Source organism: Mustelus asterias, chromosome 10 (genome assembly GCF_964213995.1).
Source record: "Mustelus asterias chromosome 10, sMusAst1.hap1.1, whole genome shotgun sequence".
NCBI classification, from domain to species: Eukaryota; Metazoa; Chordata; class Chondrichthyes; order Carcharhiniformes; family Triakidae; genus Mustelus; species Mustelus asterias.
Window position 1 is genome coordinate 105,366,179 of NC_135810.1, and position 24,825 is coordinate 105,391,003.

At 42.9% G+C, this 24,825-nt stretch overlaps 3 protein-coding genes across 7 annotated transcripts in view; all 3 read right to left on the reverse strand.

The window, feature by feature from the left end:
- Positions 1 to 14,483, reverse strand: part of alg8 (ALG8 alpha-1,3-glucosyltransferase) — a 30,224-nt gene extending 15,741 nt beyond the window's left edge. The window contains exons 1-6 of one of the 3 annotated variants that reach the window (XM_078222367.1): positions 14,361 to 14,483; positions 10,417 to 10,495; positions 7,276 to 7,469; positions 5,472 to 5,581; positions 639 to 706; positions 343 to 469 (exon numbers count right to left, since the gene is read on the reverse strand). In XM_078222367.1, the coding sequence (XP_078078493.1) occupies positions 343 to 469; positions 639 to 706; positions 5,472 to 5,581; positions 7,276 to 7,469; positions 10,417 to 10,495; positions 14,361 to 14,449 (667 nt within the window). In that variant the 5' untranslated portion in view covers positions 14,450 to 14,483. The remainder of the gene's footprint in view (positions 1 to 342; positions 470 to 638; positions 707 to 5,471; positions 5,582 to 7,275; positions 7,470 to 10,416; positions 10,496 to 14,360) is intronic. The other 2 variants (XM_078222370.1, XM_078222368.1) reach the window with 2 other exon arrangements.
- A 2,466-nt stretch (positions 14,484 to 16,949) lies between these two features.
- Positions 16,950 to 19,726, reverse strand: LOC144499840 (BTB/POZ domain-containing protein KCTD21-like). 2 transcript variants are annotated; one of them, XM_078222373.1, is made up of 2 exons: positions 19,603 to 19,726; positions 16,950 to 18,282 (listed from the first exon to the last, which is right to left on the reverse strand). In XM_078222373.1, the coding sequence occupies exon 2, from the start codon at positions 18,262 to 18,264 to the stop codon at positions 17,533 to 17,535; it is 732 nt and encodes a 243-aa protein (XP_078078499.1). In that variant the 5' UTR covers positions 18,265 to 18,282; positions 19,603 to 19,726; the 3' UTR covers positions 16,950 to 17,532. The 2 variants fall into 2 exon arrangements, with proteins under 2 accessions (XP_078078499.1, XP_078078500.1); XM_078222374.1 differs by having other exon boundaries at positions 19,667 to 19,695.
- A 1,814-nt stretch (positions 19,727 to 21,540) lies between these two features.
- On the reverse strand, positions 21,541 to 24,116 carry lipt1 (lipoyltransferase 1). 2 transcript variants are annotated; one of them, XM_078222372.1, is made up of 2 exons: positions 23,879 to 24,116; positions 21,541 to 23,775 (listed from the first exon to the last, which is right to left on the reverse strand). In XM_078222372.1, the coding sequence occupies exon 2, from the start codon at positions 23,766 to 23,768 to the stop codon at positions 22,638 to 22,640; it is 1,131 nt and encodes a 376-aa protein (XP_078078498.1). In that variant the 5' UTR covers positions 23,769 to 23,775; positions 23,879 to 24,116; the 3' UTR covers positions 21,541 to 22,637. The 2 variants fall into 2 exon arrangements, with proteins under 2 accessions (XP_078078498.1, XP_078078497.1); XM_078222371.1 differs by having other exon boundaries at positions 21,541 to 23,789.
- Positions 24,117 to 24,825: the final 709 nt, after the last annotated feature.

The window sequence follows — 24,825 nt, forward strand, 5'->3', positions numbered from 1 at the left end:
CCTTCTGAGGCAGAGAGTTCCAAAGTCACAAAGCTCTCTGAGAATCTTTTTAAGGGGCAATTGGATATTGCAATAGAGGGATTTAGAGATCATTATGGATGAATGAATTGAAGAGGAGTCTTCCTCAACTGTAATTACCTTGTGATAATTTCACAAAAGGACACATCTGGTTTAATGTTCTTTTCAACTCCACATTCATTGCTGCTTTTATATTTTTCTCCCTTTTCTGCTCAGCTTGGTACCAATCTTGTAATTGTTCCTTGCTTTTCACTTCACAATTGAAAGCCTACTCAAGGACTAAACAAAGCTCTATTATCTCAAATTGTTTAAAAAGTTCAATACCTTGTTTGTTTTCAGTGAAGCAGTATGAACGTAGTAGGTAAATACCATAGGCAGGAGCCACGTAAAGAAAAATGTGCTTAAAGTTCATCAGGATTGCAAATAGTAATGCACTTTCCAAATGTCTCTCCTGCAATAAAAGCAAACATTTCAGGTATTGCATTGTTGAGTCCTTTGTGTTACTTTCTAACATTAATGAGTGCTAAGTCCGTTCACATTCCTGTAATTAATGTTTATCATGAGCAAACACGGAGGAGAAGAGCATTCAATTATTTATTAGATTGAATTTCTCAAATTACCTGAAACATCCTTGCAACGGAAAGAAGCATCAAACCAAATAAGAAGCCATTGTATTGAAAGTGAATATCTGGGTTTGAGTTAAGGAATAATAGTTTGTGTAGGTATGTTTGTGTGAGAGAGTTGGGAGAGAGAGAAAAACATGCAGACAGAGAAGCTTTCTTAAAATAAAGTAAAGTCAATGCTTCTTTTGCAGTTCTCCCCACGTCATGCACCATCCAAATCTGAGAAAGGAAATCTGCTTTCTGTCCTCTATCAATGTCATTCAAGGTGAATTTCGCTCTGGGCTTTGATCCTGTGGAAATTACATTTCCAAAGTGCTTTCTGAGCAGTAAGTCAGTAGTATGTGGGATTCTGGGCAAGTTGCAATGTCCTAACACTCTATGGCACTGCTATTAGTCAAGATACCACTAAAAATATTCACAACTAGGTTAGCAAGTTGTACACCTTTGTTAAGAACAAAGAACAATACAGCACAGGAACAGGCCCTTCGGCCCTCCAAGCCCGCGCCGCTCCCCGGTCCAGGATTGAATCCTGAATCCAGGATCCCCGCCCAATTTTCCAGCCTATCTACATACCAATATCCTATCCACCGAGCTGTCCCTCACAGCTACGATGCTTTGTTCATTACAACCTATTAACTCACCCCCACCCCCCCATTCCAGACCATGTGATCTCCAGGGAGAGGCGAAAACCCAGAGTGAAAAACCCCAGGGCCAATATGGGGAAAAAAAAATCTGGGAAATTCCTCTCCGAACCCCTGAGGCGATCGAAACGAGTCCAGGAGATCACAATGGCCCTGATCAGAAAATGCTTCCCAACCCTAGTCATTTCCACTTCCACGAACACCATATGAATTCCCTGCCCCGAGACAGGTTCCCAACTATCCGCAGTCTCGCTCTGTACTGGCACCAGCAAGATGATCATAGAATGAAGCCTTGAAACGAGAAACAAAGAACAATTAGCCCGCGCCGCTCCCTGGTCCAAACTAGACCACTCTTTTGTATCCCTCCATTCCCACTCCGTTCATATAGCTGTCTAGATAAGTCTTAAATGTTCCCAGTGTGTCCGCCTCCACCACCTTGCCCGGCAACACATTCCAGGCCCCCACGACCCTCTGTGTGAAATATGTCCTTCTGATATCTGTGTTAAACCTCCCCCCCTTCACCTTGAACCTATGACCCCTCGTGAACGTCACCACCGACCCGGGGAAAAGCTTCCCACCGTTCACCCTATCTATGCCTTTCATAATTTTATACACCTCTATTAAGTCTCCCCTCATCCTCCGTCTTTCCAAGAAGAACAACCCCAGTTTCCCCAATCTCTCCTCATAACCAAGCCCCTCCATACCAGGCAACATCCTGGTAAACCTCCTCTGTACTCTCTCCAAAGCCTCCACGTCCTTCTGGTAGTGTGGCGACCAGAACTGGACGCAGTATTCCAAATGCGGCCGAACCAACGTTCTATACATCTGCAACATCAGACCCCAACTTTTATACTCTATGCCCCGTCCTATAAAGGCAAGCATGCCATATGCCTTCTTCACCACCTTTTCCACCTGTGACGTCACCTTCAAAGATCTGTGGACTTGCACACCCAGGTCCCTCTGCGTCTCTACACCCTTTATGGTTCTTCCATTTATCGTGTAGCTCCTCCCTACATTATTCCCACCAAAATGCATCACTTCGCATTTATCAGGATTGAACTCCATCTGCCATTTCCTTGCCCAAATTTCCAGCCTATCTATATCCTTCTGTAGCCTCTGACAATGTTCCTCACTATCTGCAAGTCCTGCCAGTTTTGTGTCGTCCGCAAACTTACTGATCACCCCAGTTACTCCTTCTTCCAGATCATTTATATAAATCACAAACAGCAGAGGTCCCAATACAGAGCCCTGCGGTACACCACTAGTCACAGGCCTCCAGCCGGAAAAAGACCCTTCCACTACCACCCTCTGTCTTCTATGACCAAGCCAGTTCTCCACCCATCTAGCCACCTCCCCCTTTATCCCATGGGATCCAACCTTTTTCACTAGCCTACCATGAGGGACTTTGTCAAACGCTTTACTAAAGTCCATATAGACAACATCCACGGCCCTTCCTTCGTCAACCATTTTGGTCACTTCTTCAAAAAACACCACCAGGTTAGTGAGGCATGACCTCCCTCTCACAAAACCATGTTGACTATCGTTAATGAGTTTATTCCTTTCTAAATGCGCATACATCCTATCTTTAAGAATCTTCTCCAACAACTTCCCCATCACGGACGTCAAGCTCACCGGCCTATAATTACCCGGGTTATCCTTCCTACCCTTCTTAAATAACGGGACCACATTGGCTATCCTCCAATCCTCTGGGACCTCACCTGTGTCCAGTGACGAGACAAAGATTTGCGTCAGAGGCCCAACGATTTCACCTCTCGTCTCCCTGAGCAGCCTTGGATAGATTCCATCAGGCCCTGGGGATTTGTCAGTCTTTATATTCTCTAACAAACCTAACACTTCCTCCTTTGTAATGGAGATTTTCTCCAACGGTTCAACACTCCCCTCCGAGACACTCCCAGTCAACACATCCCTCTCCTTTGTGAATACCGACGCAAAGTATTCATTTAGGATCTCCCCTACCTCTTTGGGCTCCAAGCATAAGTCCCCACTTTTGTCCCTGAGAGGTCCGATTTTTTCCCTAACAACCCTTTTGTTCCTAACGTATGAATAAAATGCCTTGGGATTCTCCTTAATCCTGTCTGCCAAGAACATTTCGTGACCCCTTTTTGCTCTTCTAATTCCCCGTTTGAGTATTTTCCTACTTTCATTGTACTCCTCCAGAGCTCCCTCTGTTTTTAGCTGATTGGACCTAACATACGCCTCTCTTTTCCTTTTGACCAGTCCCTCAATTTCCCTGGTTATCCACGGTTCTCTAATCCTACCCTTCCTATCCTTTTTTACAGGCACATGCTTGTCCTGTAGCCCTAACAACCGTTCCTTAAAAGACTGCCACATACCAGATGTGGATTTACCCTCAAACAGCCTCTCCCAATCAAGAGCTGCCAATTTCTGCCTGATCCCAATAAAGTTAGCCTTCCCCCAATCCAACACCTTACCCTTGGGACACCACTCATCCTTTTCCATCACTATCCTAAAGCTAACAGAATTGTGGTCACTATTTGCCACATGTTCCCCAACCAAAACTCTGAAGACCTGACCGGGCTCATTCCCCAGTACCAGGTCCAGTATAGCCCCCTCTCTAGTTGGGCTGTCCACATATTGTTCCAACGAACCCTCCTGTACACATTTTACAAATTCCTCCCCATCCAGAGTCCCTGCCCTCAGCGATTTCCAGTCTATACTAGGGAAATTGAAGTCTCCCACTACAACAACCCTATATTTCCTGCACCTATCCAGTATCTCCTGACATATCCATTCTTCCACTTCCCTTGGGCTGTTGGGGGGCCTGTAGTACACCCCCAACATAGTGACTGCGCCTTTCCTGTTTCTAAGCTCCACCCAGAGTGACTCGCTACACGACTCCTCCGAGTTGTCCTCCCTCTGCACCGCTGTAATATGCTCTCCAACCAATACCGCTACTCCCCCACCTCTTTTGGCCCCTCCTCTGTCTCGCCTAAAACACTTGTACCCTGGAATATTCAGCTGCCAGTCCTGTCCCTCTTTCAACCAAGTCTCTGTCACCGCAACCACATCCAAATTCCTCGTGCGCATTAAGGCCCCAAGTTCGTCTGTTTTACCTGCTACGCTCCTTGCATTGAAGTATAAGCACTCCAGACCCCCAGGCTCAGTGAGGTCGTCCTCCCCCAGAGTGCTCTCCTTCTTTGCCAGCCTTGTCCCAGCCCCAAGCTCGTCCCCAGCCACCACACTTATAGACCTAATAGTTTGATCCCCACCCCCCTGCCATACTAGTTTAAACCCCCCCGAACTGCATTAGTAAAGCTCCCAGCCAGGATATTTGTGCCCTTCCAACTTAGTTGTGACCCCTCCCTCTTGTACAGGTGCCATCCTCTCCTGAAAACCTCCCATTGGTCTATGAAAATAAAGCCCTCCCTCCTGGACCAGTCCTTTAGCCAGGCATTCATTTGAACCAACTCCCTATTCTTAGCCTCACTGGCACGAGGCATTGGGAGCAGCCCAGAGATGGCCACCCTAGTGACCCTACTTTTTAACCTATTTCCCATCTCCCTGAATTGCTCTCTTAGGACCCCCCTACTCTTCCTATCTACGTCATTTCCACCAATGTGTATAATGACATCCGTTTCGTTATCTTCCCCTTTTAATATGCCTCCTATCCGCTCGGAGACATCTGTGACCCCAGCACCAGGTAGGCAGACTACCATCCTGGAGTCCCATTCGCCCCCACAGAATCGCCTGTCTGTGCCTCTAACTGACGCATCCCCCACCACTATCGCTCTCCTAACCCCTCTCTTCCCTTTCCGGGCCACAGAGCCTGACTGTGTGCCAGTGACCTGGTCACTGTGTCTTACCCCTGGTATAAAGATATAAAGATATCAAAACTATCAGTTGAATAAAGTCCTCCATATAAAGTGCTGTTGAATAAACTAATTGTTATCATCACCTCCAATGGTGGTAATGATTTAAAGTCGTAAATTTCACCAAGAAATGTGCCCACAGCTTCTGCTATTATAAAATAGATTAAAGTTTATAAATCAATATAAGTTAAAGCACATCATAATCACCAGCTCAATCTAGCCAGGAACAACAATAGTGCTTTATCACGGTGAGGAAAATGAAGATAACTTAAGGCATTAGAATCTATGAACTATTACCCAATAGTTTTTAAAAGATGTACTTTACAATGCAAGGATACGATCAACAATCAGCAATCCAAAGTTCCAAAGTAACAGCACAGCAAGTATAAAGGCTGGTCTCTCAATTATTTCCTTTGATTCTTTTATTCTTTTCACACACTTGCAACACCTTTAAAATAGGACAAAAATAAATACTCTTCTGATTATTCATTTTCCAGATTATTCTACCCTGAGAACTCGATAGCATAGTGATTTAACACACATCTTTCACTTTGGGAATCATGTGATTTTTAATTGCAGTTAATCACAGACAGCAAAATTGATGGAGCAAATAGCAAGGAGGGATTTTCGTTTGCACATTTTGTAGTTGTATATGCTGCAGGAGCACTATAGTAGTATATTCTAAATGTGGTATTTCTAAAGAAGGTCACCAGCCACTGAAGTAAATGGTAGGACTCTGAAGGTAAATGGTAGGACTCTGAAGAGTGCAGTTGAACAGAGGGATCTGGGAATACAGGTACAGAATTCCCTAAAAGTGACGTCATAGGTGGATAGGGTCGTAAAGAGTGCCTTTGGTACACTGGCCTTTATAAATCGGAGTATCGAGTATAAAAGTTGGAGTGTTATGGTAAGGTTATATAAGGCATTGGTGAGGCTGAATTTGGAGTATTGTGTACAGTTTTGGTCACCCAGTTACAGGAAGGATGTAAATAAGGTTGAAAGAGTGCAGAGAAGGTTCACAAGGATGTTGCCGGGACTTGAGAAGCTGAGTTACAGAGAGAGATTGAATAGGTTGGGACTTTATTCCCTGGAGCATAGAAGATTGAGGGGAGATTTGATAGAGGTGTATAAGATTTTGATGGGTATAGATAGAGTGAATGCAAGCAGGCTTTTTCCGCTGAGGCTAGGGGAGAAAAAAACCAGAGGGCATGGGTTAAGGGTGAAAGGAGAAAAGTTTAAAGGGAATATTAGGGGGGGCTTCTTCACGCAGAGAGTGGTGGGAGTGTGGAATGAGCTGCCGGATAAAGTGGTAAATGCGGGGTCACTTTTAACATTTAAGAAAAACTTGGACGGGTTCATGGATGAGAGGGGTGTGGAGGGATATGGTCCAAGTGCAGGTCAGTGGGACTAGGCATAAAATGGTTCGGCACAGACAAGAAGGGCCAAAAGGCCTGTTTCTGAGCTGTAATTTTCTATGGTTCTATGGTTCTAAGGCACTAAGGAAAGTTTCTGACTGTGAGAGCAAAAACAGTACAAAGAACTTAGACAGAGAATTTTGCTTTGGTTGCATATTAAATGATAATGACTTTTGATCATATAATTTTAAACAGGTCACTTGGAGTTAATTTAAAAATATCCATAAAATGCCTTAAAAATATTGAAAATATCAGAAACAAGGATAAAGTTTTAAAGTTTATTTATTAGTGTCACAAGTAGGCTTACATTAACACTGAAATGAAATTACTGTGAAAATCCCCTAGTCGCCACACTCCGGCACCTGTTCAGGTACACTGAGGGAAAACTTAGCACGGCCAATGCACCTAACCAGCACGTTTTTTGGGCTGTGGGAGGAAACTGGAGCACCCGGGGGCAACCCACGCAGACATGGGGAAATTGTGCAAACTCCGCACAGACAGTGACCGGTGATCCAAGCTGGGAATTGAACCCGGATCCCTGGCGCTGTGAGTCAGCAGTGCTAACTATTGTGCCAGCGTGTCGCCCCATAGATAGAAAGTCTGTTAGCAGGGACGAACAGATAGACTTGCTGTCAATGTAGCTTTTTAAAACAAACAGTATAAGTACACAACTAATAAAGAATACGATCATTACTAAAATAAATATAAAGGTAATATTCAGACATACTCCATTACTCCATAAATAAATACTACATCCACAAGGATGACTGAAAGTCGCTGAAATAGGACTGTTGCGTTACTGGCATAATTAAGGTTTTGGACAACCAGCATTTCTTTGTCGAAATATTGTGCAATGAAGGAAAGTAGATATTCAAACCACGCAAAAAATGGCGGATAGTCCAAAGTCCACTGTGAAGTTGCCTACATGTGACATGGGGGGAGAAAAGAGAATGGTTAGGAGTAATAGAGAAAGAGAAGAAAATAAAAATTACATTTGACTGAATTATTTGCATTTACAATTCAACATTTTGGGTCAATTAAGAGATGATATTGAATTCAAGCAAATATCATGAGAAATTCAGCATTTGAAAATATATTATTGTGGTGGCACAGTGGTTAGCACTGCACCCTCACAGCGCCAGGGACCCGGGTTCAAATCCCGGCTTGGGTCACTGTCTGTGTGGAGTTTGCACATTCTCCCCGTTGGGTTTCCTCCGGGTGCTCCGGTTTCCTCCCACAGTTCAAAGGTGTGCGGGTTAAGTGGATTGGCCAGGCTAAATTGCCTCTTAATGTCTGGGGGACTAGCTAGGGTAAATGCATGGGGTTATGGGGTTATCCCACCTGGGTGGGATTGTGGTTGGTGCAGACTTGATGGGCCAAATGGCCTCCTTCTGCACTGTAGGATTCTATGATATTCGTTAAATGACTATTTTTGCTTATGGCTGTTGTTATAAGTGGTCTTATGCAATCAAACAACGTTACAATGCAGGAAAAAGCTTTAGATTTAACTCACAATACATATAGTGACTCTGAAAAGAGTCTTGTGTTGACTCCCACTTCTTTGTTCTTTCCCCTTATCCACTTAAATTCATCTTTATACAAATTTCTATCCACCTTCCACCACAGGTTCAACAGAAATCACTGTTACCAGGCTTCTGTTAAAGGTTTTGCAGGGTGATAGTTAAGGCAGACAGGTTATGTTCCAATTTGTTTATAGAATAGCCAAATACTATTTATGGGTGAATGGTAATACTTTGCATTTTCTGCAGGAATGTTCACAGTAAATCTAAATAGACAGATTTTTAAAAAAAACTACAGAAATTTATTCTTTCAATCAAGAATACAGAACAGCATGCAAACGTACGAATTAGGAGCAGGAGTAGGCTTTTCAGCCCCTCAGGTCTGCTCCACCATTCAATATGATCATGGCTAATCTGGTTGTGGCCTCAATTCTACATTCCACTCACCCCTGAAAACCTTTAACTCCCTTGTTAGTCAAGAATATATCTGCCCCTACCTTAAAAATAGGTGCATTTACCATAAATAGCCAAAATCTACTTTCAATGCCTGATCTGTTTCTATTTACCAATCAATTTCCCATAACATTGCACAAGGGAAGTCAACCAACTCTACTATGTATAGAATCCCTGCAGTGCAGGAGGCTATTCAGCCCATCGATTCTGCACTGATTCTCTGACAGAGTATCTTACCCAGGCCCTCTCCCCTGCTCTATTCCCATAACCCCACACATTTACCATGGCTAATCCATCTAACCTACACATCTTGGGTCACTAAGGGGCAATTTAGCATGGCCAATCCACCTAACCTGGACATCTTTGGACTGTGGGAGGAAACTGGAGCATCCTGGAAGAACCCATGCAGACACGGGAAGAATGTGCAAACTCCACACAGTCACCTGAGGCCGGAATTGAACCTGGGTCCCTGGCGCTGTGAGGCAACAATGCTAACCATTGTGCCACTGTGCTAAAGAAGAAGGGTTAAAGGACAAGAGATAATTGGACCAGGATGAGCAGAAGCAATTTAGTCATCATTTTAAAACCTTATTTTGTTCTTAATATTTTTAATGTTACTTGGATTTTATATTATCCATTTAAGATATTTAAATTCTTACTGTTTACACTGCCCTACGTTTAAAATAAGAATTACTTACATGGATGTAAGCTTATGGTGCAATGACTTCCTCCTACCACTGGTGTCATGACAGTGTCTATGTTAATGTCAGCTATATGTCATATGACTATATTCCAACTCCAGTTTGATGCTTTCTATACAATTGTAAGTTTTTCTATTTAACCATATTCCATTTTAATATTAAAGTATTATAATAGGGTATTTAAAAGGGGACTGAATTACAGCTACATGCTGTACCTTCTAACCCTGTTGCAATTAAAAGCTATATTTGATCAAGAAACCAGCCATATTTAAGCATTGAGAAACATTCCAGGCTTTACCCAGTCAACAGTTGAAACTGTACAATGTTTAGCTCTGAATGCACCTCGAGAACTGTGTCCAAATTCATCACACAGACACAAAACAGGCACTAAAACCCAGGAGGTGGTGCACAGTGAGGGAAGAGGCTGACCCCTAGCACCGAGTCACAAAGAAATAATTAGGCAATTTGTACATTTCATCCTGGTAAATGGAGGAGTCTTCAAAGATGCACCTAAATTAGCAATTTTGTTTTATTCGTTTGTGGGATGTGGGCATTGCCGGCTAGACCAGCATTTATTGCTGATCCTTAATTGTCCTTGAGAAGGTGATAGTGAATTGACTTCTTGAACCACTGCAGTTGCTGTGATGTAGGCACACCACAGTGCTGTTAGGGAGGACATTCCTGGATTTTGACCGGAGGGAGTTCCAGAGTTTTGACTCAGCGGCAGTGAATGAACTGCAATATATTTTCAAGTCAGGATGGTGAGTGACTTGGAGAGGACCTTGCCGGTAGTGGAGTTCCCAGGTATCAGCTGTCTTTGTTCTTCTGGTGATGTTTAAGAAGCAACAAATTCAGGACATTGCATCAAGTTAAACTATGGCGGTAAGAGAAGAGGATACAACTCTAAGCCAACAGAAGACAAATTTGGGATTGCAGCTATCACATAAAAGTGTTCAGTTCGTGGAGAGAGTTTCTGGAGAAAGAAAAAGTCTGGAAACATTTAACAACCAATTGGATGTTATAATGAGCAGAAATGCAGATCCTCTGCACGCATCAGATAAAATGGACTGAATGGCCTTTCTCATCCATATCGTGACTGATAGGACATGACAGAAATGACTAAATTATCATTGTACACAGGATAGCCTCACCCTTCATATATTATAAAGTTACCTTTAAAGCATAAAGACTTACTTCATAATACCACTGTGAAACAGGTAAACTGTGAGTAATTGCCAGCCAGTTTCTATGGACTTCAAAGTCTGTTGAATGACTATAAGCAAAACAGTCAAATAATATTTCAGCATTTCATGGAAATAGACCAGTGATATAAATTTCCCAGATTACTGAAATGATGAAAACGCCTAATCAGTTGTCATCACTTGATGGTCACTTTTGAGGCAGAACACTTGCACGTCAATTAAATGAACTGCAAACATTAAAATATAATAGCTAACAGTCTAATGGTGCGTGAACAATAATCAAAGAGTGATCATGGTCTGATTGAGTTTAACATTGTATTTGAAAGGGAGAGATCATAGAAATCCTACAGTACAGAAAGAGGCCATTCGGCCCATCGAGTCTGCACCGACCACAATCCCACCCCCATATCCCTACATAATCCCTCTAACCTACGCATCTCAGGACACTAAGGGGCAATTTTAACATGGCCAATCAACCTAACCTGCACATCTTTGGACTGTGGGAGGAAACCGGAGCACCCGGAGGAAACCCACGCAGACACGAGGAGAATGTGCAAACTCCACACAGACAGCGACCCAAGCCGGGAATCGAACCCAGGTCCCTGGAGCTGTGAAGCAGCAGTGCTAACCACTGTGCCACCGTGCTGCCGATGCAAAACAGCTGCTACAATTCAAGATTTACATGAGGATAACTTCACTGGGAAGAGATAGAGACAGTCCACAGTAAATTGGTCAAAATTATTCATGGGGAACATGACAGATAATCAGTGGGTGGCGAATCAAAAATGCTTTAATGCAGTATGGAACCAGTTTAAACCCCTAAGGAGCTCAAACTCTAATTAGCAAGTTTATCAAAATGACCAAATAACTAATTGCCACGGACAACTTAAGAAGTAAGAGACAACATAAAATTAAAAGGAAAGTGACAGGAATGGGAAAGATAGCAGAGACAATGGCAACTGGAAAAGATTCAAAGAACAGCAAAGGCTGATTAACAGTTGGCAAGACCTACAAAAAGAGAATAAGAAAGAAACTTGCAGGGGACATCAAAGTCACAAAATAACTTTACAAGTACATCAGGGAAAAGAGGGTGGTTAAGAGCAATGTGGGGCCCTTCAAATTTGATGATGATGATATTATAAATGAACATAAGGAAATGGTAAACGTGCTGAATTTGCATCATTATTTACAGTAGAGGAACAAAACAACATGCTGGACATCCCAAGGAAACTAATATTGCATCAGGGACAGAGACCCAAACACAATTAACATTAGCACTAAAGAGGGGCAAACACCCAGGATTTTCATTCCAGGATTTTAAAGGAAGTAGCTGAGAACATTACAGATATCCTAACTATAATGTTCTAAAGTTTTCGATTCAGGAACCATTCCTTTAGATGGGAAAATTGCACATCATTCTGCTATTTAAGAAAGGTGAGAGAGGGAAGCTTGGGAATTATAAACCAATTCGCCTAACATCTGTTGTCAGGAAATTTCTAGAGTTTAAAATTAAAGATTCAGTGACTGAACACCTTAAACATCTTGAGTTGATCAGGGGAAAACAGAATCGATTTGTAAAAGGCAGGTCATGCCTGATGAACCTGCTTGACATTTTTGAAGAGGTGGCTAAAGTAGTAGACATGGGTCTTCTTATGAATGCTATGTATATGGCCTTCCAGAAGACATTCAGCAACATCCCTCATAGCGACTGTTAACTACAATTGAAAGTCACAGAATTGAGGAAATTTGCTGACCTGGTTGTTTCCTGCAGCTCAGCCAAATTCCCAAAGAGTTGGCGTAATAGTAACGGCTCTAATTGACAGGATGTGACCAGGAAAGGTTTAACCAACTTATTGGAAGTTCTTTGAAGGAGTGACATTTGCTGTGGATAAAGGGGAACCAGTGGCTATATTATACTTAGATTTCCAGAAGGCATTTGATAAGGTGCCACATCAAAGATTATTGTGGAAAATAAAATCCCATGGTGTAGAGGGAACATATTGGCATGGATTGAAGATTGGCAATGTAACAAGAACCAAAGTTGTTGTAAAGAGGCCTTTTTTTTGGTTGGCAGGATGTCAAGAGTGGAGAACCGAGGGATCAATGCTGGGGCCTCAACTCATCAGACGAAGGGTCTGAAGGTATGATTGCTAAGTTTGCTGATGATACAAAGATAGGTAGGAAAGTAAATTGTGAAAACTAAGGATGCTACAAAGGGACATAGATAGGTTGAGTATACAAAAATGCAAATTGGATTATGTGAGAAAATGTGAAATTGTCCATTTTGGCAGGAAGAATAAAAAAGTGCACGATTAAAGTCTGAGATGCAGAGGGATCTGGGTTAGCTGGTACAATCACAAAAGGCTAGTATACAAGTACAGCAAGTAATTAGGAAAGCTAATAGATTATCATTTTTGAGGGGAATTAATTACAAAAGTAGAGAGGTTTTGCTTCAGTTGTACAGGGCATTGGAAAGACCACATCTGGAGTATTGTGCACAGTACTGGTCTCCTTATCGAAGATGTAAATGCATTAGAAACAATTCAGAGAAGGTTTACTTGACTAATACCAGGAATGAGCAGGTTATCTTATGAGGAAAGGTTGGAGAAGTTAGGTTTGTATCCACTAGAGTTTAGAAGAGGTGAATTGATCGAAACCTTTAAGATCTTGAGGGGTGTGACAGGGTAGATGTGGAGCGGATGTTTCCTCGTGTGAGAATCTAGTATTAGAGGTTACAGCTTAAAAATTGCAATCCCCATATATGAATTACAAAGTTATAAATAGACCTATTTTATTCTTGATTTAGAATGAGATTCACTCAATTTGGTTTAAAGGTGCAATCTTTCATTCCACCATGATGACTCACTGCATAATGTACTTTGCTGTGAGATATTGCATTGAGTCATGGAAACAATGAAGGGGCAGTTTTGACCCACAACTTTCATAGAGTCCCTACAGTGCAGAAGGAGGCCATTCGGTTTATCGAGTCTGCACCAACCATAATCCCACTCAGGCCCTATTCCCATAACCCCACCCTGCTAATCCCTGACACTAGAGTCAATTTAGCATAACCAATCAACCTAACCTGCACATCTTTGGACTGTGGGAAGAAACTGGAGCACCCGGAGGAAACCCAGGCAGACACAGGGAGAGCGTGCAAACTCCACACTGATAGTGACCCAAGGCCGTAATTGAACCTGGGTCCCTGGCACTATGAGGCAGCAGTGCTAACCACTGTGCCACAGCTTTTTAACATTTTGTCGGTTTGCAGATCTTTCATTTTGTTCTACCCCCTCTCTCCCACTTACTTCTTCGCAGTGCTGGCTTTGCACCAGATATGATCTTGTTGACCTGGCAAGATGCATTAGACAGGTTGCATGCCCTTTAACTATAAGGGCAAAATGTTACCTGCATAGTCCCTTAGTTAGGGAAGAGAGAAAACAATCCTAATCAACGTCCAGGGAAAAAGTGTATCCATGGGGGAAAAGATTGAGTCGGTCATTCTGTCTGTCCCTCCCCCCACCTCACCTCCTGATTTAAGTACCTGACAGCAACAATCCACAGGTAAAAACAAGAATACGGATTAGGGTAAAGTAGTGGACATATCCAACACCCCTGTTACTATAGGCTGCTGAAATAGAGAGAACTAGAAAAAATAATCAGATTTGGTGGCAATTAATCCACGTCATTGCATACACTGCTTACATTTAACCTTAAATTATAACTTTAAAATATAACCCTCAAAACGCGTTCCTCTGTTTTCATTAACATTTAATGAAAGCCTCGTTTTCTAAAAAAAACAAAGGTATTAGCCCTTAAACCAGCTGCGTCTCTAGGCCTCTCCTTCCCCCAAGACCCGTGCGGCGAAAAATACTTTATTTTTAAAAAATAACAGAGAGTTTAAAGATTAGACCCCGTGCCCGGGGCAGCTCTTACTAAGCCGGGATAAGCAGACACTTTAACAGGGTCACGCCGAAGGCCAGCGGCGCAAACCAGCTCCAAGTGCTCACACTGGGCGCCGCCATTGCTCTTTCACTCAACTTTATTTAAACTCTCAGTGCAGCTGGTGCGAGCAGAGCAGCTCCCTGAGTGAAGGCAACACTGCAGCATCTGAACTCCTATTTGTTCACGCTTAACAACTTAATGGCAAACTGTTACTTGTCTTCCTCTGAAGTGGCATCCACAAAATATTCCACATCTATTTTGTTAAATATTTTTTATTTTTAAAGTCCTATTAAATGTATTCTAAAGGCCAGTGGTGGCACAGCGGTTGGCACTCCCGCCTCACAGCAGGGACCAGGGTTCAATTCCCGGCTTGGGTCACTGTCTGTGCGGCGTCTGCACGTTCTCCTCGTGTCTGTGTGGGTTTCCTCTGGGTGCTCCAGTTTCTTCCCATGGTATGAAAGGGTTAGGTGCATCGACCATGCTAAAAATTCTCCCTCAGTGTACCCGAATAGACGCTAGAGTGTGGCGACTAGGGGATTTTCACAGTAACTTCATTGCAGTGTTAATGTAAGCCTACTTGTGACACTAATAAATCAACTTTAAAAACTTAATCAATTAATAGGTCAGTACTACTGATTTGCAAGTGATAGTGTGAAGCCTGCTTCTGTCTCTTGTGGCAATGACAGCAACTTCTGTTGGCAAGTAAGCAAGTTATCCAAATTACATACTCGCAGGATGGTGAATTAGTTTGACAAGAAGCTCGAAGGATATTAGCAACTCTCTGGTCCTGAAACAAATGGCCACTCTTTACGAATGTCAGCAATCATTTGAGAGATGGATGAATGAATAGTGTGGGGATTGAAGAGAGGGTAATGCAGATAAGCCCCAACTGACATTTCCAGCAGGAGTCATTGAGTCTTCAAATCAAAACTTGAAACGTTAAGTCTTATTTCTCACTCCACAGATGCCACCAGACCTGCTGAGTCATTCCAGCATTTTCATTTTTATTTCAGATTTCCAGCATCTGCAGTATTTTTTTGCTTTAATTACATTTATATAACACCTTTCACGACTACAGGATTTCCCGAAGCACTTTGCAGCCAATGACATACTTTTCAACTGTTTCGTAGTGTTGGAAACACAGCGGCCAATTTGTTCACACCAAATCCCCACAAACAGCATGTGATAATGACCAGATAATCTGCTTTTGTGATGTTGACTGAGGGATAAATATTTGCCAGGAAACCAGGGATAACTTCCTTTCTCTTCAAGGTAGTGCCATGGGATCTTTTCTGCCCACCTGGGAGATGGGGCTTCAGTTTCCTGTCAAATCTGAAAGATTACACCTCAGGCAGTGCAGCATTCCCTCAGTACTCTAGTGTCAGCCTTGTTTTTTATGCTCAGGTCCTGGAGTCGAACTTGAACCCACAACCTTCTAGCTCCAAGATAAGGGTACTACTAATTGAGTCACAGCTGGTACCAGTTTAATACACTCTGCTATCCCAATTCCTTCAGACTACAGTCACTGGAGCAACTGTGGCTTCCCCATTATTTCCTAACTTGTCACAGATGTGGCTCAACACCCAACCATGTGGGTGCACTTACCCACTGAGCTGTGTGGTATATTTTAATGGAATATTTTTATTTATTTGGGAGGAAACTTTACTCAGATAACCAAAACTATGAACATAACCCCATTAAGTTATATTTATGGGGTACCATCATATACAAAATTGTCTGGAGGTAGCTTTGATTTTGGGGCAAGAGGCAGTGAGCTTGTTTCTCCAAAGTATTGACTGCTTGTACTTAATTGCAGCAACAATTTACCATAGTGCAATTTGAACTTACAGAGATAGTGTTGCTAATCAGCTCCATAACCACTATATTACCATGCCTTTTTTTATCTTTAAGTGCCGTGTTATGCATATACATCCAGTAAGGTGTAACTAAATGTTATTATTTTTTAATCAGCAAAGTTTTCTTTGGCAATAGCTATTTGTAGAATCTTGCCGTGTGCAAACTGGCTGCCACATATGCCTACATAAGAGCATGCATTCAATTTATATCATGTGAATTGTTTTGATTTATTTTGATTATGGTGTGGTGCAAATGCAAGTATTTCTTTCCAAACCTCAACTGGTAATAGTATGATAATTTGGACCAGTTTTGCCTCCATTTTTATTTAAATATCAATAAACCTTGGTTTTGTGTAACAAGAGAAATCAGCAGTGAACATCCATCATTGTGGAAGCTAGACCCAAAACATTGGATTACTATATATCCTTTAACATAGATAACATCCCAAGATACTTCAGAGGAGTAATCACACGTGAAAAAATGACACCGGACAATAAAAAGGCTTATTTTATACAAAGAATGTAGGGACCAAGTTGCCAGGATAGACCATTGACTAAAAGCGTATACATGGGTTCAAGAGGTGACTGCCAGACAAAACAGCCACAAAATATTCAGTGATTAATCTACAGTCGAGGACATCCTGTCCAGAAGAAATGTTGTGGAGATGCCGGCATTGGACTGGGGTAAACACAGTAAGAAGTTTAACAACATCAGGTTAAAGTCCAACAGGTTTATTTGGTAGTAAAAGCCACACAAGCTTTAAATGTGTCAGTGTTCAACGAGTCTCAAAAACGTATATAGAGTCATAGAGGTTTACAGCATGAAAACAGGCCCTTCAGCCCAACTTGTCCATGCCGCCCCTTTCTTTAACCCCTAAGCTAGTCCCAATTGCCCGCATTTGGCCCATATCCCTCTATACCCATATAACTGTCTAAACACTTTTTAAAAGACAAAATTGTACCTGCCTCTACTACTACCTCTGGCAGCTTGTTCCAGACACTCACCACCCTCTCTGTGGAAAAAATTGCCCTCTGCACCCTTATTTAGGCTGATTTATTTTTAGGCTGATTTATTTTAAAATAAGTGTCCTCTATAAGTGAATCTAGCAACATTTGTTTCATCTGAACTGTAATATTCTACTGTACCACTAAAAGAATTAACATTCGTGATATTGCATATGATAGACTGAGAGATTAAGTGCACAGCTGGTAATAATTTTAGTTCTAAATAAGAAAAAAAGAAGAGGCTTTCATTTTTTTTCAAACCCAAAAGATCGGGAACCCATGTCAGTTGGCTTGCAATATTCTCAGTACTGACTGAAATGCAGAATCACTGGATCAGATGAGACAGAGGGAATGGAATGAAGAAGGAATCCACCGTCAACTGCTATTTTTATGATTTGCTGAACAAACATTGCCAGATTTTTGATTTGCAGATGAGATGGTGAAACATAGAGGCTTTTCCAATTCTGCATTACATAATGTCTTTCCATTCTAGTTCCATTGCTTTCAACCCATTCCAGTGAAATAAATTTCTGATCTCCCAGATTGGTACCTGCAGATAAGTTGTCTCCATTGAAAACATAGTAAAATTTGGAATCGAGGTGTTTCAATAAGGCAAATGATGTGGAAAATACTTGAACATTAACAATTTTTACAGTATAGGTGCCAACATTATGTAACCGTGAGTCGTGAATGATGTTAAGCATTACGTTCTTTTTTATTTCAGTAATTGGGGATTTGACTGTCTGCAGAGCCTCCAGCAGAGGTTTTATTTGGAAAAAATCAGCCTCTCTGTTCAGAAGTTCCAGCTCTTGGAAACCAACTGGAAGGTCCAAGTGCGAAGTTCGAAGAAAATTCAGGATGTGTCGAAATATTTTTCCATCTCTGTCTATGAAGTAGTTTCCTTGCTGATCCTTGCTGGTGGGCAAAGCTCCATTAAACATTAAGCCAAGCATCGATTCTGGATAGCGAGTTAAAGTCTTTAGGGAAGTGGTGTATAACTTTCCCCCTACATTCAACGTTATTGGTCCTGACATGGTGAGATCCTTTAATTTCTGTAAACAAAATAAAGAGTGTGATATGGAATCTTTAAGAGAAAGAATGTCTTTTTAAAAGTGACCTACCTTTGCTTCTAGGTCCCAGACTGTTCCATTCTGGTACCAATAATCTTGAATTATGCATAGAGAACTTGTGATAATTCTTCTTTTTCAAAAGGGATGTTAGATACTTTTAATGATACCAGCATCAAGCATGCCCAATTATAATATGGTATAATTAATTGCAGATTAGAGCTTCCTTAACTATGTACTTGGAAGTCGAGTTGCACACTCACAACTAAAGCAGCGTATTATTTTTGTTTCCCTTTGAGGTATTAAAGAAAGACTGCCATTTAACGCCAAGTTTGGAGCAAGCCTTAAAGAGTATTGCTCCAAACTTGGGCTGTGCGCCCTTCTCACTAGGCTTGAGAATTATTGAATTTCATGAAGTCCTCACTCATCACTCACCTCAGTAGTTAATCAGTTTTTCCCAAATCTTTTACAGTAGGAGGCGACAGCTAAGCCCAGTCTTGTTCTGAACTTCAATCAATACACTTTCCATTCAGAGTTGAATTACAAGAATGAGCAGAAACTCTTCAATGATTTAGCCACTCATGCAATGGTAGTGTGGTAACCCATTTGGGTAAGTTAAATTTAAAGTCAGTAGCATTATTCTCCAGACAGCGATTAGAAGCAGGAACCCAAATAATTTTCCCCTGCCTAACTCGGAAGCACAAGAGCCAGATAATTGTAGTACCCGTGCTACTTTTCCAACTGAGATCAGTTAACTTGTCGTGAAACAGGGCAAATCCGAGGCCTTCCTGATCTGTATGTCTCAACCACTCAGATGGATAAACTCACTGAACTACTACTGGGAGATCTTAAACTTTAAAAAAAACTTGATTCCATAGAGTAACCATTTCCCCAGGCAGCTGTGTTTTCCTTCATAAATCGAAAATAGAATACTCCAAAACTAACACTTTGTCGACTTTCAAGTGACAATCACCACACTAAGAAGTCCTGGAAAAGTGAAGTATTGTTGCATCACTTACGAAAATAAAGATCACTTTTGAAGTTATAGGTCCCAATTTACGTTGGATGTCGAAAGAAATTGATATGAGCACAGTGCTTTAATGGATTTGATTAAAAGCTACAAAAGGCCTAAAAAAGGTACAAACTGCACCTTCAAAACCACGTACTTGGAAAATTCTTAAACAATCCCCTTTCCAGAATAATCGTATTTAACATCTGCCCTTATCTTTATGGCATTAAAGAGAAAACAAACACAGTCACACCCTAGACCACAAAAGCACTTCAAGACAGTTTGGATCCACAGACCTTTTAAAACTTTGTTTTGTCTTCCTTAAGTATTACTCTAAAGTTTATTTCCTGTGACAGCCACCTTATTGCAACGAGATCACCCAGCTAACTAAATTTACTTCCAGGTTTGAAGGAAAATAATTAGAAACTGGAATGTGTGCTGCAGGTGCTTCCTACCGTCTCAAAAAGGTTGCTTAGCACATTGCATTCTGGGATATGTGGATTTATTACTCCCAGTCCCAGAATACACAGCAGCTAGTTTCATTTGCAAACAAACCTGTGGTCACGTATTTTTTCTAATGCACAGGAGATGGGCAACACTGGAAGGTCAGCACTTAGACAGGGGGTATCCCTCCCCTCCCTCTATCACCACCCTCCCTCTATCCCCATCCTCAGAGAAACTTGATTCCACAAAGTAACCATTTTCCCAGGCAGCTGTGTTTTCCTTCATAAATCGAAAATAGAATACTCCAAAACTAACACTTTGTCGACTTTCAAGTGACAATCACCACACTAAGAAGTCCTGGAAAAGTTAAGTATTGTTACATCACTTGGGAAAATAAAAATCACTTTTGAAGTTATAGGTCCCAATTTACGTTGGATGTCAAAAGAAATTGGTATGAACAGGTGCTTCTTACCCCCTGTGCCACCCCTAGGGGCAGTGAAAAACAGCACGGGGGCACAGTGGTTAGCACTGCTGCCTCACAGCGCCAGGGACCCAGGTTCGATTCCTGACTTGGGTCACTGTCTGTGCAGTGTCTGCATGTTCTCCGCGTATCTGTGTGGGTTTCCTCTGGGTGCTCCGGTTTCCTCCCACAGTCTGAAAGACGTGCTGGTTAGGTGCATTGACCTGAATAGGCGCCGGAGTGTGGCGACTAGGGGAATTTCACAGTAACTTCATTGCAGTGTTAATGTAAGCCTTACTTGTGACTAATAAATAAACTTTACTTAACTCCCACTCCGAATTGCCCATGTGGGGAACCCCTTTCTTGAATTGCTGTGGTGTGTGTGGTGAAGGCATTCCCACAGTGCTGTTAGAAGGGCTTTCTGGGATTTTGATTCAGCGGCAATAAAAAAAAGTGATATGTTTCCAAGTGAAGTTGGTGTGTCAGTGGCAGGAGAACTTGGAGGTGACCCACGTTGCCCTGGCTGTGGGGAAGGTCGTGGGTTTGCAGTGTGCTGCCACAGGAGCCCCGGTGAGTTGCTGCAGTGCACCTTGAATACAGGACACAGTGCTCCCACCAATGCTGGTGGTGGGGGGAGTGAATGATTAAGAAGATGTCAAGAGTGTCAATCAAGTGGGCTGCTCTATCCTGGATGGTGTTAAGCTTTGAATGTTCTTGGAGTGCACCCGGATGCAACTGGAGAGTAAAGTAAGTTAAAGTTTATTTATTACATTAACACTGCAATGAAGTTATTGAGAAAATCCTCCAGTCTTCACACTCCGGCGCCTGTTCGGGTACACTGAGGGAGAATTTAGCATGGCCAATGCACCTAATGTGCACATCTGTGGGAGGAAACCCATGCAGACATGGGGAGAATGTGCAAACTCCACACAGACAGTGACCCAAGGAATCGAACTCGGGTCCCTGGCAATGTGAGGCAGCAGCGCTAACCACTGTCCCACCATGCCGCCCCCGTATTTCATCAGACTCCTGACTTGTTGATGGTGGACAGGCTTCGGGGAGCCAGGAGGTGAGTTTCTTGCAGTCTCTGATGTGCATCTTTTAACTGCGTTTTTCCCAAACTCCCTTAGCAACACCGCTTTTCCTAACCGACCTCCTACTCAGCACCCACTGTCTTCCTTCTCTCCTATAAAATGCTTTTGTACATGGTCGAATTTCAAGTCAAAAAATTATAGTGCAGCAGCTTTCAGATCTAATTTCTCAGTATTCATTCATTCCCAAAACAATCCAAAGCTAATATTAAAAAAGCAGATTTTAAAAAAATCAAATCACTGATTGGAAATCTTTAATAGAGAAACAGATAATGCAGGAAATAAGTTCATAAGATACAGGAGCGGGATTAGGCCATTCGGCCCATTGGGTCTAGTCCGCCATTCGATCATGGCTGAAATGCTCCTCATTCCCATTTTCCTGCCTTCTCCCCAGAACCCTTCAACCCATCACCAATTAAAAATCTGTCTGACTCCTCCTTAAATTTACTCACTGTCCCAGCATCCACCGCACTTTGGGGTAGCGAATTCCACAGATTCACAATCCTTTGGGAGGAGTAGCTTCTCCTCAACTTTGTTTTAAATTTGCTACCCCTTATCCTAAGTCTATGACCTCTCGTCCTAGAATGCCCCACCAGCGGAAGCATCTGCTCCATGTCTACTTTATCCATACCTATTATCTTGAATACCTCAATTTGATCTCTCCTCATTCTTCTAAATTCCACAGAGTATAGGCCTAAAAATATGTAGCAAGTCAGCAGAATGCCAACAGTTTCTTTTTTAATTTAAAATTAGAATACTGCTCTATACACCACAATACCCATTGACCCCCTTATCCTTATGGGATGCGAGTGTCACTGGCATTTATTGTTCATTCCTCAATTACTCTCGAGAAAGTAGTGGTGAGCGGTCTTCTAGGATCACTGCAATCCATTTTTCATATATTATAAGGATTTCAATTACAACAATAAGTTAAGATTTTGCACCCTGTATTGTCAGTATTTTATGCATAAATATTTGTGTACATTATACATAGATTGTTGATGAATTCAAACATTCCCAACAATAGATACACAATTACATTATTTTTTTAGTCAAGCCCATCTTCCATACAGACCATTCTTTTGTTTCAATTTTCCCTAAAGAAAATAACTATTTCATACTGCCTGGACCTTGTTTGTCAGTGTTTACTAAATTAGCACCATGGATTGTGAGAAAGTAAAGTTTTAGTAAAACTCATCTTTGGTAATAAGAGTTGTCCAAAACAAAACCAGATATATTTTTGCTTGATTCAAGCTGTCAGTTGGTAGGTTCAGCAGTATTAAATTCAAGTTTGCTTGTTGAGTTGACATTTGAAAGAAAATCAAAGGCTAAAAAATTACATAATTGCCGTAACTTGTTCACAAAGTGCATTCCACTTGTTATGCAGCTCATTGTCCGGGGAACAAACCCTTAAGTGGGCATTTGCCAAAACCATTGTTTCAGTAGGGCAAAACCTGTTGCCAATGAGGTCTGAAGCTAACTGGTCGCACATGGTAGATGGTAGCCAGTCAGAAAACACTTCAATGCTACAGCTTTCAATCCTGCCATGGTTGATGCTCATGTTCAATTTAATTTCTCCCCCTGGTAAATCACGGTGCAGAGAGAAAAGGTGGCTGATGCTGAACTTGGGCGTTCTTCCATAGATCCACTCCCAACTTTTAAGCTCCTGGGTAAACTTGCCAATTCCTGGCAGCAACTGATGGTCTCCGGGATCAATGGGCATGATTTGGCTTTGGAGACCGTGGCGCTTGGCGTACTCTGCTGCAATGGCATCCATCAGGACATCACAGGTGAGGGTGGGATCCTCTTGGCAGAGGTTTTTCACAGGGGCGGGAGTACTGGGGGTGGCGTTGGTCTCTAGACCTTGATGGGGAGACTGGAGCACGGAGGACAGCAGGGACCTGTCTGAGTTGCAAAGCAAGGTGCAGTGGTGGTAGGCAGAGGTCCTGCCAATCTTGGAGGCAGTGCCTGAGATCTTGAAGGCCCGGTTGAGCAGCAGGTCGTGCCTGTCCGTGGCCAAGATGTCCAGGTGAGGTCGGATCCTCCTCAGGGCAGAGATGAGCAGCTCCAGGTTGCCCCGCCGGTCGTAGCCCTTCCTGGAGGTGAAGAAGGTGAGGTTGAGGTTGCCCAGGTCGTGGTACACGGTGCCTCCCCCGCTCCGCCTGCGGCTCAGCCGGACCCCTCGCTCCCGCATGAGTTTCAGGTTGCACTCCCTCCAGGGGTTCTGGTGGCGACCGATGACCACGGCCGGCCCATTCCTCCAGAGCAGGAGCGCCTGCCGCTGCCGGGACTGCAGGTAGTCGTGTAGCCAGTCCTCCAGCGCCAGGTTCTGGTAGATATCGGTGGAGAGGGACTTGAGCAGCAGAGCGCTGCCGCCCTGGGACTCAGCCCAAGCGGCCAGGCTGCTGTAGCGAGCCGGGCACACACCTCCCCACACTGCCCGCAGTCCCACATTCAGCAAGGGCATCGCGTGGCTGCAAAATACAAACTAACAGGTATAAAAAATAACTAAACACAATGATTAACAACATTGAAAACAGCCTCCCCTCCCCTGCAAACTGAATATCATCGACTCACCTCCTTTCAAATTCTCCTGTTGTGAGCAAACCCCCTCCCTCCGGCCCTGAATCCTCCTGCAGTGTCTGTCATTGCAATAGGAGAGGAACTTCCAGCTAACCCCAGATAGCTATTTTCACTCTTCTCTCTCGTTAGCGCCATCTACAACGCGGAGGTGCCCCTCAACAAAATTCCTGCTGCTTTGATCGAAGGCTTGCACACTTCAAGCAGATCCTGGGATGGTTCCGCTTCCATGCCTAGAGGGTGAAGTTTTTAAAGTTTATTTATTAGTGACACAAGTGGGCTTACATTAACACTGCAATGAAGTTACTGTGAAAATCCTCTAGTCCTCACACTCTGACGCCTGTTTGGGTACACTGAGGGAGAATTTAGCATGGCCAATGTGGGGGGAAACCCGGAGTACTCGGAGGAAACCCACGCAGACACGGGGAGAACGTGCAGACTTCCCACAGACAGTGGCCCAAAGCCGGGAATTGAACCCAGGTCCCTGGCGCTGTGAGACAGCAGTGCTAACCACTGTGTCACTGTGCATTGACATCGTCCACAATCTGGTGGATTTCAAAGAGACAATGGGAGCAAAGGGGGATAAGGTTTATTTATTAGGGTCACGAGTAGGCTTACATTAACACTGCAATGAAGTTACTGTGAAAATCCCCGGTCGCCATATTCCGGCGCCTGTTTGGGTCAATGCACCTAACCAGCACGTCTTTCAGACTGTGGGAGCAAACCGGAGCACCCGGACGAAACCCATGCAGACACGGGGAGAATGTGCAAACTCTGCACAGACAGTGACCCAAACCCGGAATCGAACCTGGGTCCTTGGCACTGTGAGGCAACAGTGCTAACCACTGTGTCACTGTACCGCCCTGGGAAAGACAGTGTAAATCAGATAAAATGCATACGGACTACTGCGATATTTCATGCACTGCCACAGTCTCTTCACTTCA

Coding starts and splice junctions, on each gene's coding strand:
- LOC144499840 (XM_078222373.1), bottom strand. CDS start 18,264: ATGTCAGGACCAATAACGTTGAATGTAGGGGGAAAGTTATACACCACT.
- lipt1 (XM_078222372.1), bottom strand. CDS start 23,768: ATGCCCTTGCTGAATGTGGGACTGCGGGCAGTGTGGGGAGGTGTGTGC.